General features: G+C 40.0%; 1 protein-coding gene across 1 annotated transcript in view; it reads right to left on the bottom strand.

Annotated features, from left to right (window-relative positions):
• The window catches only part of CNTNAP2 (contactin associated protein 2), a 1,212,102-nt gene that overhangs the window by 124,402 nt on the left and 1,071,806 nt on the right, over positions 1-15,894 (bottom strand). The window contains exons 17-18 of the mRNA XM_074985481.1: positions 13,025-13,243; positions 9,967-10,203 (exon numbers count right to left, since the gene is read on the bottom strand). Of these exons, the coding sequence (XP_074841582.1) occupies positions 9,967-10,203; positions 13,025-13,243 (456 nt within the window). The remainder of the gene's footprint in view (positions 1-9,966; positions 10,204-13,024; positions 13,244-15,894) is intronic.

Below are 15,894 nucleotides of genomic sequence, written 5' to 3' on the forward strand. Positions count from 1 at the left end.
TAGACTAGAAAACTTTTCCCCACTGCTTTGGCTTGTATTCTCACTGAAATATCTGTTTGAATAACATGAGTAGGGAAGGGAAGCTGATTTTTTGGATTAAAAATCAAACAACATTTTTCCAATAAAGAAAAGTCTTCCATATATTTCATGCTATAGCCACTGCAGATGATAACTTTTAAGAGCATTACCACAGGAAATTTGACAAAATGCAAAGGAAGTACCAATGTGAGAGTTCTAGAAATAGCTGCAGCAATCGACCTAAGATTTAAGAATCTGAAGTGCTGTCCAAAATCTGAGAGGGATGGGATAGAGGGCGTGCTTTCAGAAGTTTTAAAAGAAGAACACTCCAATATGAAAACTACAGAACCTGAACCACCAACAAAAAAAAAATCAGTCTTCAGGAGGTGGTAGCTGATTCAGATAATGAAAATGATCATGCATTGGTCCACTCTGCTTTAGATCATTATTGAGCAGAACCCATCATCAGCATTGACATGTCTTGTGGAATGGTAGTTGAAGCAGGAACGGACATATGAATCTTTAGTCCATCTGGCAGATAAATGTCTTGTGATGCCAGGTATAACATTGTCATGCAACCATTGTGTCCTTCAATCCCATCCCTATGCATTCATGTTAGGCAACTATGCACAGAAAAGAACAGGACTGAATTTATACTCCTAGCATGCATGGAGGCAGGTGAGCTAAGGTAGCAGCTGCTCAGTATTTCCAATGCTTTTAAATGGGTTATGAAGTCAGAAGATACCATTGTTTTGTTCTTATCTGACTTCCAGTGTAACTTGGGCCATAGGATTCTCCTGAATGGGAACTCATCATAGTGTTGAGCAACTTTCACTCCCCTCTCCTAGGTCCCTCCCACTTCGACACCTGAGGGAAAAAATTTCTTCCTTCATTTGCCTCCTTGGAGACCTCCAGAGCACTACACACATTCCTCTGCTCTACACTGATTTGAGGACTTTCCCTCAATTGTTTTAAAGACACGCCGGTTTTTGATGAAAAAATTGAGTTCAAACAAGTCCAATAGTCAGAAAGGACCACAATGTGATATTGGATTGTGATATACCCATAGAGATCATTGTTGCAACCACTCTTCTATGTCTGCAACAAATCTTGTATAAAGTGTGCCAGGGAGCTATTGTTAGAAAAGTTATGATTTGTTAGTTATGACTGTGCTATTTGTATGCGTGTATAATTTTGTATTTGAAGCTATGTGTATTGGCTATGTACTTGTATTTCAGATGTTTGCTTCTGAGAGACACCAGTAGGCAGTCTGACCAGCCTATTGTGAAGGGATTATTCAGGCTGAATAGAATTACTTGACGGACAATGTGCCTTGGGAGGTACCAATGCTCATCTCATGAGCTTTCCTGTGAACATTCAGACTAGAATGGGAGCAGAGGCTTCTAAATGTATAGAACTGAGTTATGCATTGACAGTGACTTGCTCATGTGACAAACTCCATCTTGTAGCTGTACTTTTCCACGGCAAGAACAATGAGATTCCATCCGCATGAGGGAAGATATATAGGGCCCTGGGGACTCCTGCATTTTGTCTACAATTCTGCTTATCATCCTCTGGAGGATCTTCACCAGAAGCTGAAGCTCTAAACCAATCCAAACTGCAGATGTACTCCAAAGACCTGACTTAAGCCAGCAGTTTATTCCATCACTGCTACAAGACAGGACCAAAAACTTTGCAATAGTTGTATGTATTTCCTTCCTTCCTTCCTTCACATTTTAAAGGGTTGGCAACAGCATACTTTTCAAGTAAAGCAAGATGCTAAATTATGAATTGACCTGGGAATGCGGCTTGTCATTTCAGATTGGAAGAACCTTTTTATGTGATCAGATTAGTTTTTATAAACTTTCATCTGTTCAGGGAGTGGCCCTGCTGGTGACAGAAGAGAACTAAAGTGTCTGAAGGAATCACTTTTATGACTTTTTGTTAGCCAGTGTGGTGAACAGAAGTGCTCTTTGTGACTGGTTTGGTGTGCCTGATAGCCCCAGTCTTTCACTGTAAGTAGACCTGTCCCTAAGAAATTCACCTTGAATGGATGCTCACCATGGTGTTCCCCAGGATCACCTTGTTACACACTGTAAAGAAAATATTCTGAAACTAAGGACTGAATAAGGTCAGAAAGCAATCCATAGGATTGCAGACTCATTTTGGCTGCTCCTTGTAACAATTTCTCAGATCAGTGAAAGAACAAATGGAGCTGATTAGAGTTCCACAAAACCAACAACAAAATAAAAATAGATGGCAAACTGCATTCTGACATCTTTGTCCTTGTAAGAGGACGGTAATATTCAGACACCTGAAATGTCAATCAGCTTGTGAACTGCCACTGATCAGACTGGAGACAATGCAATTTCTTACCAGTCAGCTATCAATAATTCTAAGCATGAATTTCCTCAATAAATACATCCCTCACTGTACATGGGCTATACTTACTCTGAGAAGCATTTGCTAGTTATAAACCAATCTTTGCTGACCTTCTATGTCAATGGCATTTTATTTGCTTAGACTTTTCGTGTCATTCCTTTTGTTGCCATTCTCCAGGTATAGCCAAGCTGAAAATCCTGGCGTGCATAGGTGGGTAGGACCCATAGCAGATGTTGAAAAACAGATTGTAATGATTTGGGGGCTCTGTTTGTTGAATATTTATTGATATTATGACATTATTACAAAATGGATATATCATGGAATGCCTCTAGATCTGTGTAATCACCACGGCTTAAACACAGTAGAGAGGTCATGGTGAAAGAACTATCAGCAGCTGAATAGGTCCTATATGGGGAGACCCAATGAGTAAATGCATCCTAGGGGAAAATCATTCTTTCCACCTTCTCTCTGCAGAAGATTGGCACTGGAAGGATGGAAAATTCCCAAACAAGAAGAAGAGGCAGGGATTTGGAGTCACACGGAAAAGGACATACACAGGAAGTTTGGCCAAAAGTAGGGAAGAGGATGGTCAGACCAAGGACAAAAGAAACAAGCTGATCTAGGTAGAGAAGCTTCAAGATTAGGCAAAGAAGTTAAGCAGCTGCAGGGGAAGGATCCTGGAACCTGAAAAGGCCTCTTACCCGAGCCCAAAGAGTGCTCTGGAGTCTTCAGGTAACTAAGGCAGGGAAATGAGTTCAGAGGGTTTATTTGTGCTTGTGCATTTTTCCTGTGATTAAATGTGTTAGATTTCTGTATGTCGTGTCTGTGTTACATGCTACACTTGCCATATGATCCTTTCAAGAGGTAAACCAGAAGGTTTGCACATTTGGGTGGACATACTTTTAAGGTCAAAGGGAAGCCAGAGAGCTGTGCTGCATGCTCTTGGAAAGGGGTGACAGACAGAAAATCTGCTTCCTGAAAGAATGCCTTGAGACCCTAAAATAATGTGATGGGGTGTCTGCCCCATGCTGGTGGAGAAGAGTTAATACAGCCCTTGGGGAGGCTGTATAAGACCCCAGCCAATGAGAGGAGGGCTAATGGGGCCAGCCAATGAGAAGAGGATTTGCTGGAGCAGCCGATCATAGCTAGTGAGGGCCATATAAAAAGACCTGCTCAGGAAAACAAAGGGTGGTCTGTCCCTGGAGGCAAAATGAGAAAGATTGTCTGTCTAGAGCAGTGCTGAGCAGGGTTACAGGAACAAGAGAGAGCTCAAACCTGATACTTGCTAGGTTGGGGCACTGATACTAAGGCAGAGAAGGTGATGGGTCTATGAGGAAGTGACCCAGGGAAATGGAGGGCTAAGGGTTGGCGGGGATGCAGTGAGCGGCTACTGCCTAGAGAGTCCCGAGGCTGGGACCCAGAGTAGTGGGTAGGTCTTCGTCTTCTCCCAGTCCCTTTGTTCCACTTGCCATCTAAGGGCATAGCCAGTAACTTGACTGCAGTTTGCCGCTTAGCAGAGTGGCCAGACTGGAAACTGCAATTTGCTTCCAAGGCAAATGGATGAACTAAGAACTGCTGGTTCCCAAGAAGTGGGGAAAAGAACCAACTACAGCGGTACCCTGAAGACGATGCTACAAACCAGGGAGCAACGTGGGTGTCAGCGGTGGCATGGCCATGACTGTGGGTGAGACCACAGTAGAGGAAGGCATACTGTTGGACTTCAGAGATAATTCCCACGATGGTTGGCAGAAGGCACCAGTGTTGTGAGTCTCTCCCATTATAGAGAGGAACAGGACCCAGGCTGTGTTCATGCTCAGGAGGCTTAAAACACCCTGAATCTAGTGTCTGGGTCCCCTCACAGCAATCTGGTGAGTTGCTGCTTGGGGAAACCTGACCACATCTATCAGACATACCATAAAGAAGTTTATCATAATTTAAAAGCTATGTGGATGAGGTTCTGCCAAGCTGTGCTGTATTGCTGCTTAATCTGTGTCCTCAGTGTTTCAGTGGGAGTACTCAAAGAGAAAGGTTCTGTGTAGTGTGAAATTGGAGGGTGGTGGGAGGGCACTACGTGATTAGAATGTTATTTTCAGCATCAGTATAGCAGAATTTAGCCTTAAATAACGGCCTGGTACACTATTAATCATGTTATCACTACAGAACTAACTCAAATTCTGGCTTAGCTTACAAGGGAAAAAGAGCTTGGTTGTCCCATCCTAAATCCTATTTGCACATATAACAAAGAGGTGTGATAAAGCTGCATGACTGTTGGTCTCTGACCAAATGAGGACAAGGACTGGAACAGCAGAGGAACGCAGCAAATTTCCTCACACAGATGTAAACCCAGTTCCAGGCAGGGCTGTCAAAACCTCATTTCATTGGTATGTGCAATTTTTATATTTTCTTCCAATATCTAGTGACAAGCCTGTCCTGTTTCACGGAAAAGGAGCATATAGTAGAAGACTCCATAAGGTGTCATTAGAGACAAAAGTAGAAGCCAGTTTATTTGAAAACCTGGGGAATTTGGCAACATTTAGAAGATGTTCCAGTATTTTCCTGGATTAACAAGGTATACTGCAGGTTATATTTATAACATAAAACTCAATGGACTGACACTCAACAGTTTTAGAGACCTTATTTTCTTCATTGCTTCAGGATTTTTACGTTTTTGTGTTCATTGGGCATTTCCAAAGTTATCTGTGTTGTGTGTTTGTTACCCTACATTTACACTTAGAGTTTTGTTGAGAAAACTTGCAGAGCATCCACACTAAATGCATTCTGTCGACAGTAAATCAACAGAATGTGGCACTTCTGTTGACAGTCTTCCCCATGAGGCAGAACTCCTTTTTCAACAGAATCTGTCACCAAAAAAGTCTTGTGGACACTCCAAGGAGGCCCTCTGTCAACAGACTGGGCTTTCAGGTCACCAGACTGCCCTGTCTGCTATGCTTCTCATTGGCCCTTCTGCCAAAAAAGCAGCTGGGCAGTCTGGCCTCTCTCTGTCAACAGAGTGGATCACTTTTATGATCTGCTTTGCTGTCAGGCCACAATTTGTCAACGGAAGTTTTGTGCAACTGATTGCTTTAGTGTAGACATAGCCTAACTGTTTTCTTTTGATGCCACATGGTTAGTTGCATGAACAGACATTCTGAGATTATGAACATTGAAATATCCTTGAAAAGAGGAGATGTCTTTAAGCCAGATTTCAGCACGAACAGGGGAAAAATGGTGAAAGTTACAAAACTTTCAGCCAACTGGAACTAGATTGATCTATAAAAAATGCTGGATATTTCCTTAGCACAAATTCAGTTTTCACAGCAGGGAACTGAGAGTCTGAAATTCTGGGTCATATTCCCAACTTTGTCAGTAACTCACTATGAACCTTGAAGAAATCACTTTGGCCTGCACTTCCAGTTGCTTTTGATGTTGGGCGCAACCTTTGTTTACTCAAAAGTTGATTTTTCTGAGGCTTTGAACATGCAAAATTTCAACTGAATTAAATGGGATCAACAATAGCTCTGAAAATTAAGCCTTGGATGTTAACCTGGACATATCAAAGTTGAGGCAGCTAATCTCAGAGGCCCTTGAATTGAATTTAAACTCTGTATTCTTCATTTCCCTCATCTATAACACAAACACAAAACAACAAAAAAATCACTTTCTAATTTTTAAAAATAATTTGACATTCAAAGAGCTGTATAAAAATAAAATGTTATTTAAAATACTTCATGGTTTTGGTCAGGTCAGAAGTACCATGGTAATAACATTAACTATTACTTTTGCTTTTGTTATGGTAATGCCTATGGACGAACCAAGAATGAAGCCCCATTTCAAAAAGCGCTGCGTAACTTCTTTTATGGCATTTCTATTTTATATTGTGTCTAAAGTCAAAAAGAAAATATTTTGTTTAGATCTAGTTTTGACTGCAGCTTTGGGTTGGTTTTCATTCCATCCGGGATTGCCCCATCCTTGAAACAAACAGGAAATGATGTGACAAGTTTTGGAAAAATGATACTTTTCCCCTGGAATGTGACAGTGACTATTTTCTGATATTTTATGATCTTTAAAAGACCAGCTTGGTTAAAATTACTTCAGTTTTGGCTCATAGAGAGACTGTAGGGATAATTCTTGTCTATGTATGAGATTAGTTCTAAACACATGCTGCCACTCAGATTTGATTGGAATAGAATCCTTGAGCATCTCAGCATACAGAGCCATTGGCTGTGCCCCTAACCACATCTGGGTAAGTGCAGAATCAGTGCAGGCACAGTAATGAGGTAGCACAGGAACTGTGAGACTGCTAACCCACATGCTCAGACCTAGGAACCAGTTGCCTGACTTTATTGAACAGTGCAGAAAACACCCCTGAAGTGAGGGATTTTGGGCTGATTGTTGGCTGAAAGAGAGTTGAAGCTTTCATCAAAGAAATAGTCTCCAGCTGTTTGATTCCTGCTTTGTTCAGGGAAACCATGCTCTGTACATTTCTTGTAAATAAATGGGATTAAACCAGAGAAGTCTTGGATTCATTGTGGATAGTTCTCTGAAAAAAAATCAATGTCAGCAGCAGTCAAAAAAGCAAACGGAGTGTTAGGAATCATGAAAAAAGTGACAGAATATAAGACAGAGAATCTTATTGCCTCTATACAAATCCATAGTATGCTCACATCTTAAACATTGTGTGCAGATGTAGTTGCCTCATCTCAAAAAAAGATATCTTGGCATTGGAAAAAGTTCAGAAAAGGGCAACAAAAATGGTCAGGGGTATGAAACAGCTGCCTTATAAAGGGAGATTAGCAAGAATGGGAATTTTCCACTTAGAAAGGAGACAATTAAGGGCGATAGATAAAGGTGTATACAATCATGACTGGCGTTGAGAAAGTAAATAAGGAAAAGTTATTTCTTTGTTCCCATAACACAAGAACCAGGGGACCTCAAATGAAATTTATAGGTAGCAGGTTTAAAACAAACGAACAAACAAACAAAAAAGGAAGTCCTTTACACAATGCACAGCCAACCTGTGGAACTCCTTGCCAGAGAATGTTGTAAAGGCTATGACATTAGCAGGGTTCAAAAAAGAGCTAGTTAAATTCATGGTCATTAAATTATTAATGATGATGATGGGCAGGAATGGTGTCCCTAACCTCTTGTTTGTCAGAAGCTGAGAATGGGTAACAGCGGATGGATCACTTGATAATTACTGGTTCTATTCATTCCTTCTGATGCACATGACACTGGCTACCACTGGAAGATAGGATACTGGGCTAAATGGACCTTTGATCTGATCCATTATGGCCTGTTTTATGTTCTTAAAGAAACAATTGACTCCATCATCTATTTCTCCTGTTACTGGAAACTAAATGTAAGACCTAGAATTTTGGCTACCTGGTGGATTGAAAAATGGATAATAATATCATAGAACTATAGAGTTAGCAGGGGACTGCATGGGTCTTCTAATCTGACCCCTTGCAAGATGCAGGATTTGTTATGCTTGATCAACTGATGGTGGATATAGGCAGTGGCACTGGAACAAACTTTAGGATGGGGTACTGAGTTACACGCCTCCTTAGACCTGTTATTGCCCCTCAGATATTGCCAAATCTCCCGAACTGGAGCAACAGGATGCCATTTATGGCAATGGTGTACTGTCCGTATGGTCCTGGTGAATTGGCAGCCCTAGCCACTCGCTGCTCCCAGGCTGGAGCCACGGCTGTTGGGCAACTCCTGAGCCCCAGGCCAAGGCCAGGCACAGAGCCCTGGGCTGGTGGAGGGACACTTGGTGGTTGCAGAGCCTCAAGGGCTGGTTGCCTGATTTCTGGGGTCAGAAGGGCTGGTGGGCGGTGCAGCTGGTGGAGCCAGCGGGCAACAAGACTCCGAGGACCAGTGGAACACCTAAGGCCAGCAGGTAGTAGGGAAGCCAGTGGGATCCCAGAGGCCTGGCAGTACCCCATGAGGGCTGCCCAGAGGCCAAGACCTGGGGCTGGTGAAGATGTTATTGGGAAGCTGGGTGCAAAACCTCAGGAGTACTACATCATTCCCTACAACCCTACTTCCTGCACCTATGGATATAGTCTAAAGCAAGAGGGAAAGTGGAGAATCCAGTCCATAAGCAGGAAGGTGGCAAAGCAGTCCTTGGGATGGTCTTTTCTGCTGTAAGTTTCACTTATTTATGGCTAGAAGAAAAGGGAAATAGAAAGCCCAAACTCTAATGCCTGAGGCTTGCCTGAAAAGAAAGAGTAGTTATGAAAGAGTTGAGAAAACAGAATGTCAAAGGGTACTAGTTATCCCCTGCAGGCTTGGTGCTTAAGAGCTGTTTGGTGACTGGTAAATAGCTTTGCCTGCGGGCTTGCCAGTAAGGCGGGTAATTTGAACATAGATCAGTGTGGTAGACAATTTATGAGACCAAAGGTTATTTAGAATCATGAAAACTATTCAGAAGAGTTACCAAAAAATGATCTCAGCAGATATCACAGACTTAGCTCCACATGAGGTAGCTTCTAGAAAGAACTAGAAAATGCAACAGACTGGATGATTTTATATATTTGTGACACACACAGTAAAAGAGGTCTGTTCATAGAGATTAGAACTTCAAGCATATGTGATGAAATCTTTAGCAGTGCATTGCAAAATAATATAGGAATAGCTCTTGAAATGTTATGTAAACAAATGAAAACCTGTAAAACTTTAAAAATGCATTGATTTGGGAAACTACATTTCCCAATTCTACTTAGTTTTGTCCTTGTCAGCTCCTATCAAAATACTCAAACAAAATTAACTAGAAGCTTCATCCCCAGTTTTATTGCAGTGTTTTGGACTTTTTTTTAAGTACTTGGTAGGTATGTCAATATGATCGATCTTCTCCGATATTACAGTGATTCATTATAATCCTCGATTTTTCACAATTTAATTTGTATCTTAGCCATTTCAAATGAACGAAGTGGATATCTCATCTGAGCTTTATTAACTATTGTACCCACTTAAAATGTTCTACTGCTTTACTGTAACTATGAACTTCCCCTTATCTTGGGATGCTCAATCTCAAATTCAGAATAACTAGTGAGAAATGTCAATTAAACTTTCAGCCAAAAAACTTTTCAGCTATCTGAACAGCCAAATATTTGAGAAAGATTGTATCTCAACACTACCCCACTAATTTATACCAACTATAACCAATGCCCTGAACCTAAATTCCGCTGAGTACTAAAGACATTAAGATCTGGATCTGAACTTCACTAATATTCTTTCAACTAATAAACATTATCAAATGCTAATATAGGAATTTACTACTCAACAGTTCAAGGTAACACCTGGTTCTGCTGTGAAGAGTACAGACTACCTGAAAGTTTCTTTCTTCCATGTGCCATTGGATTGAAATGGGAAATACACAGTTATTGGTAGATGTACCATAAATCCACCATATGTATGCAGTAGGACAGATCACTGTGTGAAAGTGATAGGTTTGTGAGGGATATTGCGGGGTGCACATGTCATATGCTTAACCAAATTCAAATGATTAATTAGTGATTCTGTTTTGCTTAGTTGTTTTGACCTGCACACTTATACAATTACCTTTTATGCAAAATGGTCCATCATAGGCAGTTTTGGAACAGTCACAGGAGTAGCCATTGTATTTCTCGACACATTTACCTCCATTCTCACAGTACATTCCATAGCTGGTACAGTGGCCTGAGCAGCCAGGTTTGACTCCCAGAGTGACCTTTGCTCTCTCTTCCAAGTCCAGAGTCACCCCATTCATTCTTAAAGAGCGAATGCAACCCAGAAATCCTCTCTGGCCTCCTGCGGCACCTGAGGGAGAATGCAAAAATAACGACTCAAAAGTTAAACTGCATTATTGCTGCTTTATACCAAATTACCCACTGAGTGGATGACTACAGCTGGACATACTATAGGTTGGGTTGTCTTTTAAAAGCCTACGATATTCATTCATTTTTCATTATGCAGTCCAATGACAGGAAGTCTAAGCTTTCAGCCAAATTCTCAGATTTATAAAAAAGAAGAGGTGTAGTCCCTTTAGCAGAGGATCTGGTCTTCAGTCACTTACTTAATTTCTTCTTTTTCTTACATATTTTTGAAGATCAAATCTGGGGTATTAGTAGGTTTTATGCTTGAATACATTTTGGGATAGCAATATTTTCCTATAGACTGATGAAAATAATTAGTAATAATAATAACAACAACCTCTTACATAGTACAGTAAACTCTGTGTTAACTGGCATTCTATCATCTGGAACTCTCAAACAACTGATGTTTTAACTATAAGTAAATTTTAGTTTATTTTTTATAAGTACAGTGTAGTGAAAGCAAATACAAATACATACAGCAAATACAATAAAAGTTTACAGTGTACAATACTGCTCTTGCTGGTTAGTAAAGTACTCTGCATACATTTTTGTTTGTTTCTTTATATCTAATTGTGTGGGTTTTTTTGTTTTTTGTTTTTTTTTAGTGTTATGCATTGCTAGGTATACCACTCTATTATGCAAAATGTTTGAATATTCAGCAACCTCCTGGACCTAGGGCTGCCGGATATGAACGTTTACTGTATTACATTTTTCAAAGCAAAGTTTGGGAAACTGGATGAGCGATTTAGGCCCATATTGTCAAACTGCAATAGGAGGCATAGATGCTCAATCATCTCAGAAAGGCTGTGTTTACACCTGCATTCCTCTTTTGAAAGAGACATGCAAATGAGGGAAATCAAAAATGCAAATGAGGTACAGATTTACATATGTGGTGCCTCATTTGCATATTCTTCTTTTGAAAGAACCAAAGCAGTGTAGACATGAGTTTTTCGAAAGTAAACCTCATCTTCGAAAGAACCATTCTTCCTAAAAAATACATATATATATATATGAAGAAGAGTTTTTTCAAAGATGGAGTTTACTTTTGAAAGACCCATGTCTACACTGCTTTTTCTTCTTTTGAAAGAATGTACAAATGAAGTGCCAGATATTTAAATCTACACCCCATTTGCATTTTTGATTTCCCTCAGTTGCATGCCTCTTTAGAAAGAATAATGTAAGTGTAGACACAGCCAAATTGAGTCACTTATTTAGCTGTCTAGATATAGATTTAGGTGCCCAAGTAGAAATCAAATCTTAACATAGGGACCTAGGTATCTTTCCCAAGCACACATGGCAAGGTGCTAACAGAAAACCAGTAGTTCAGCATAAAGTTCCTTCAATATGCTATTTGGAAATTCAGATTTATGGGAGGAACAAAGTTGATCACTGTTACAATCACAGAGAAAATCTAGTGCAATCCCAGACACTCAGTTTTGGTAATAAAATAAAGAAACATATAAAAGTTTTGCAATGTATCAGCAGGACTGCCTTTTATGAATATCAGTATCTGCTGTCTATTTATTGTCTGAAACCTCCTTAGTCTGACTCCCTCAATAACTGCCCACAATGGTAAAAATTTACACTGATAAAAATCTGAAAAATCGGTTAAAATAAACATTATCCATTGAAAGTTTATGCAAATAAAAACTGAATTTTGCCAAGCCCATTTACATTTCAGTTTACTCAGCAAAGGCTTGTATTTCAGATTATTTTTTGCAATACAAATGAAAAGACTGAGCTTGTGAGTTATGACTGTACAAATGGTGACACACATGGCTGTTTCCATTCCACTGCCAGTATGATATTTACCAATGCTCTGAAAGCTTTGTACAGAATTTCATTTCACTTCTTTTGTTGAGCATTCACCAATATGTAAGGAAATGAGGTAAAAAACGTTTTTGTTTTGTTGCCAGACACATAAGCTGGGTCTACACTGCACCACCCTTTCAAAGTGTTTTTCCAGAAGAGGGGTTTTCTTCCAAAGGAACCCCATGTACATGGTTGCTTTTGCTTCTGGAAAAGGCTTTTCCAGAAGTGAGAGCTCATGAGAATATGCAAATGAGGCATGAGATACTGAAATCCATGCCTCATTTGAAAGTTCCCCTTCTCTCATTAGCATGACCCTTCTGTAAGGGCGGTGCTCATTATTTCATGTAAATCATGTAAACGACACTCATTATGTCTGACCTGTGGAGCCCCAAGAGTGAAAGAAGCACAACTGCTACTGGAACAGCAGCCTTTCAGTCCCCAAAATGCAGTGAAGGCTAGCAATGTTTGAGAGTCGAAGGCAAAACAGTGAAACGTGTCTTTGTCATACAGCACAATATAGCTGGCAATTAAATGCATAAGCAAAAGTTGGGGTGATGGGGTGTTAGACTGGAGTAAAGGGGGTAGGGAAGAGCAAATGTTGATAGGATGAGGATGCTATTCATATCACAGAGATGACAGCCAAACAGTGCCATCAAAAACTGCCACCCCTGCATGGCATTCCCGAGTCTCTTCCTAGCTGAATAGATGGGAGGGAGATCATTTGGGAAAAGAAAATCTGGACAAAGCCTACTTGGCTGCCCAAGGCTTGGGCTACATATAAGAAAGGAGCAATGATACCAGGGTACCCAAGCAGTACTTGTTTCTTGCCTTCCTCCCATAATCTACATTGCTTCTGGAAAGAACCCTGATATATCACTGTAACTGCCAGCAAGGTGACATGGCTGGAATGGTGTAACTGACCATGAGGTCCTGTTATTTCTTAAGCTTCTTACCAACATATAATTGGCTATACAGTTCCAGTCGTGTGTGGCCTTCTGTTGGTGCCTTCCGAATCTCCTGTAGTAGCTGGTCCACCTGCAGACTGGCCTGCTTAACATTCCTTTCAGCAATGACTCGATGCCATTGGTCATCATTGAGTGGGTTGGGAGACCTGACAATGATCTCCACAGGGCCATTTCCAACATCAAATGAAAAGGACACTTCAACAGCAGCTGAAATACAAGAGGAGAGAAAATCTATCAGAAATTCCAGCTGATTATTCATGACAGGTTGAACCTCTCTAACCCAGAACTCTCTCATTGGGGAAATCCATAATCCAGCATGATTTTAGTTTGCTGGATGACCATTTATCATGAATGTTGCCAAGTTTCCCATGGTTCCATAAAGTTTCCTTCCATCTACGAGTCCTGGCTCTCAGTGTTTTGTGCTGCTATTCAGCTGTAATTTACCCATGTCTTCCAAGAGCCCAATAAGCAGTGAAAGTGTTTTAAAATTATGCTACGGAATTGATAGGTTGATTAAATTATATTGGATGGTCTATAAATGTACAGAGCCTTTATACATTTCTATTATACTCTGTAGGATTTTTCCATCACATGTTGCTCAGAAAAGTATATGATTGATGTTTATTACTGAGAAGATAAAGTGATTAATAAAGAATAGATCACTTTTGATGACACTGTATCTCAAATTGCCTGCTAGGAGTCAGTTAGTGTTCTTTTTGGCTGGAAATAATGAGAGAAAATCAGTTCAAATAATTATCAGAAAAGGGATTGCTACTGATAATATTCACAAAGGAGGATTTAACTTAAGTGTAAAGGCAAATGGGTTTTCTATCTATGTCATTTTTTTAGTTATAAAGAAATCCCTGGAAAGCAACTTCTGAAAGAATCATCATCCTTTTGAGGGTTTGACATAGGTTTGTAAGGGATTTAGTATAATTATGCTTCTCAAGTTGTGCATAATTCACTTCCAGTCTGTCTTGCAAAACTTCACTCACCCAGAAAGCAAAATTGATTTTGATGGGCTAATAAACTATTATTACCTATCAGCCTATTAAAAAGAAATCAAATACTTTTTGTGCCTTGGCTAGTACCATTTCATGGTGCCTTTGGCAAGGCTGAAACAAATTGTAGCCATTTATGTGTTTGTTCCACATTCCAAAAAGATACAATGAGAAAAAGTTTTTTCATAATCACAAACGCTTTTTTTTTTTGTAAAAAAATTGCCACAAAAAGCTTACTACCTTTTGGTTTTTCCCCTTTTTATAGAATGAGGTAAGTTTAGAGGGAGAATTATATAGGTATTTAGGTACTGAAATATCCACCATTCTCAGCCACCTGCAATTCTATTTCCTCATCTGAAGTAACCACCTCTCATGTCCCCTGAAGCTCAACCAGTTTGCCTTTGTTTGCTCAGGACTTGACTAAAGAGAACTAGAGATGTTTTTCTCTTATGTGGTGAAGTCTTTAAGCCTCTGAGGCTTCGCATATAAGGTTAGGGCAAATCAAAAGCTAGAATCAAATCTATATTGTCATTAGCATACAGGACGCATTGCAGCTGGCCTTGAAGAGGGGCTGGCTTTGTCTCCACTGTGGCTGCTCAAGGGAAAACAAACAAACAAAAAAAACCACAACACTTTGCACAATGTCTGTCTCCAACTCCTTTAATTGCTTCCTGAAAGTAGTCCGTCTGCAAAGCTCTCAGAGTGAGAACTGGGAAGCAGAGTGTTCATCTCATGCTCAGCCACTTGACGGCATTTTTGACATTGCCAGTAGGCACCTTTGTGAAACCCCATCCAGTATTCAGTCTCCGAGTCTACTTTAGAAGTCTAAAACAGCACTCCTGGCCCATTTGCTCAGTCTACTGGGTAAAAGCAGCAGCCACATTTTTAAAAGAGATAACTGCAAATGGAAGAGGGGAGAAAGAGAGAGGGACTGGGGGAGAGAAAAAGATGAAGACATTTCTACCAGAACAATGATACTTGTATGACTCAGCTTTAATCTGGGCTGAAAATCAAGGTCTGCATAGCAGCCTGAAAGGTTTCTTCTATGAGATAATGATATTATAAGGAAATTCACAGTAATTGGAGGAAAATATTAACTGTGATTTTAAAGCATAAGTATGCAGAATAAAATTCATACTAAGGGTTGAACCTCTTTAGTCTGGCAACATCTGTAATCTGGCATGATTTTTGCTAGGTGGATGGCACTTATCATGGGTGTGGCCAAGTTTCCGGTGGTCCCATAAAGTTTGTTTCCAGCCACCAGTCTTCAGTGTTCTGCGCTGTTATTTAGCTCCAATTTATCCCGAAATGTCTTCTAAGAGCCCAAGAAGCAGTGAAAATGTTGGTAATGTGCTAGGCAATATTGAGCTCCCAGGATTCAGCAAATTCTCTTGTTTGGCGCTGTTTCTCCAGGGTGCCAAACTAAAGATATTTTAATATTTCATCTTGTACATTGAGAGAGAAAAGAATAAATGTCCCATAAGAATGTACTTCTCATCAAAAATTTTTGTTTTGATTTGTTGAATGTGAAAGGGGAAGAAGCACCAGACAAGTATAGTGTCCATTGACATATCACCCAAACAAATTTAACACAGGCATCACAAAAAATATTAGTGAGTAAATCAGTCTGCTAGTTTGCAAGCCTAAAAAAGTATGAAGCATATCTGTAGGTACAGCTAAAGATACAGAATAAAATTGCTTTCTGCATGTTTGTGACTCCTACAAGCAACTTCTAGTATTGGTTCTTACGGGTAAGCCACGCTATCTGTTTTTATAAATTTCTGACCCCACATCATCGTGTATGAACACTCAGAAGAATCTCAAACTAAAAACTATTAGTATTGGGACTTTAACAGG

Source organism: Carettochelys insculpta, chromosome 2 (assembly GCF_033958435.1).
Source record: "Carettochelys insculpta isolate YL-2023 chromosome 2, ASM3395843v1, whole genome shotgun sequence".
In the NCBI taxonomy this organism is placed as follows: domain Eukaryota; kingdom Metazoa; phylum Chordata; order Testudines; family Carettochelyidae; genus Carettochelys; species Carettochelys insculpta.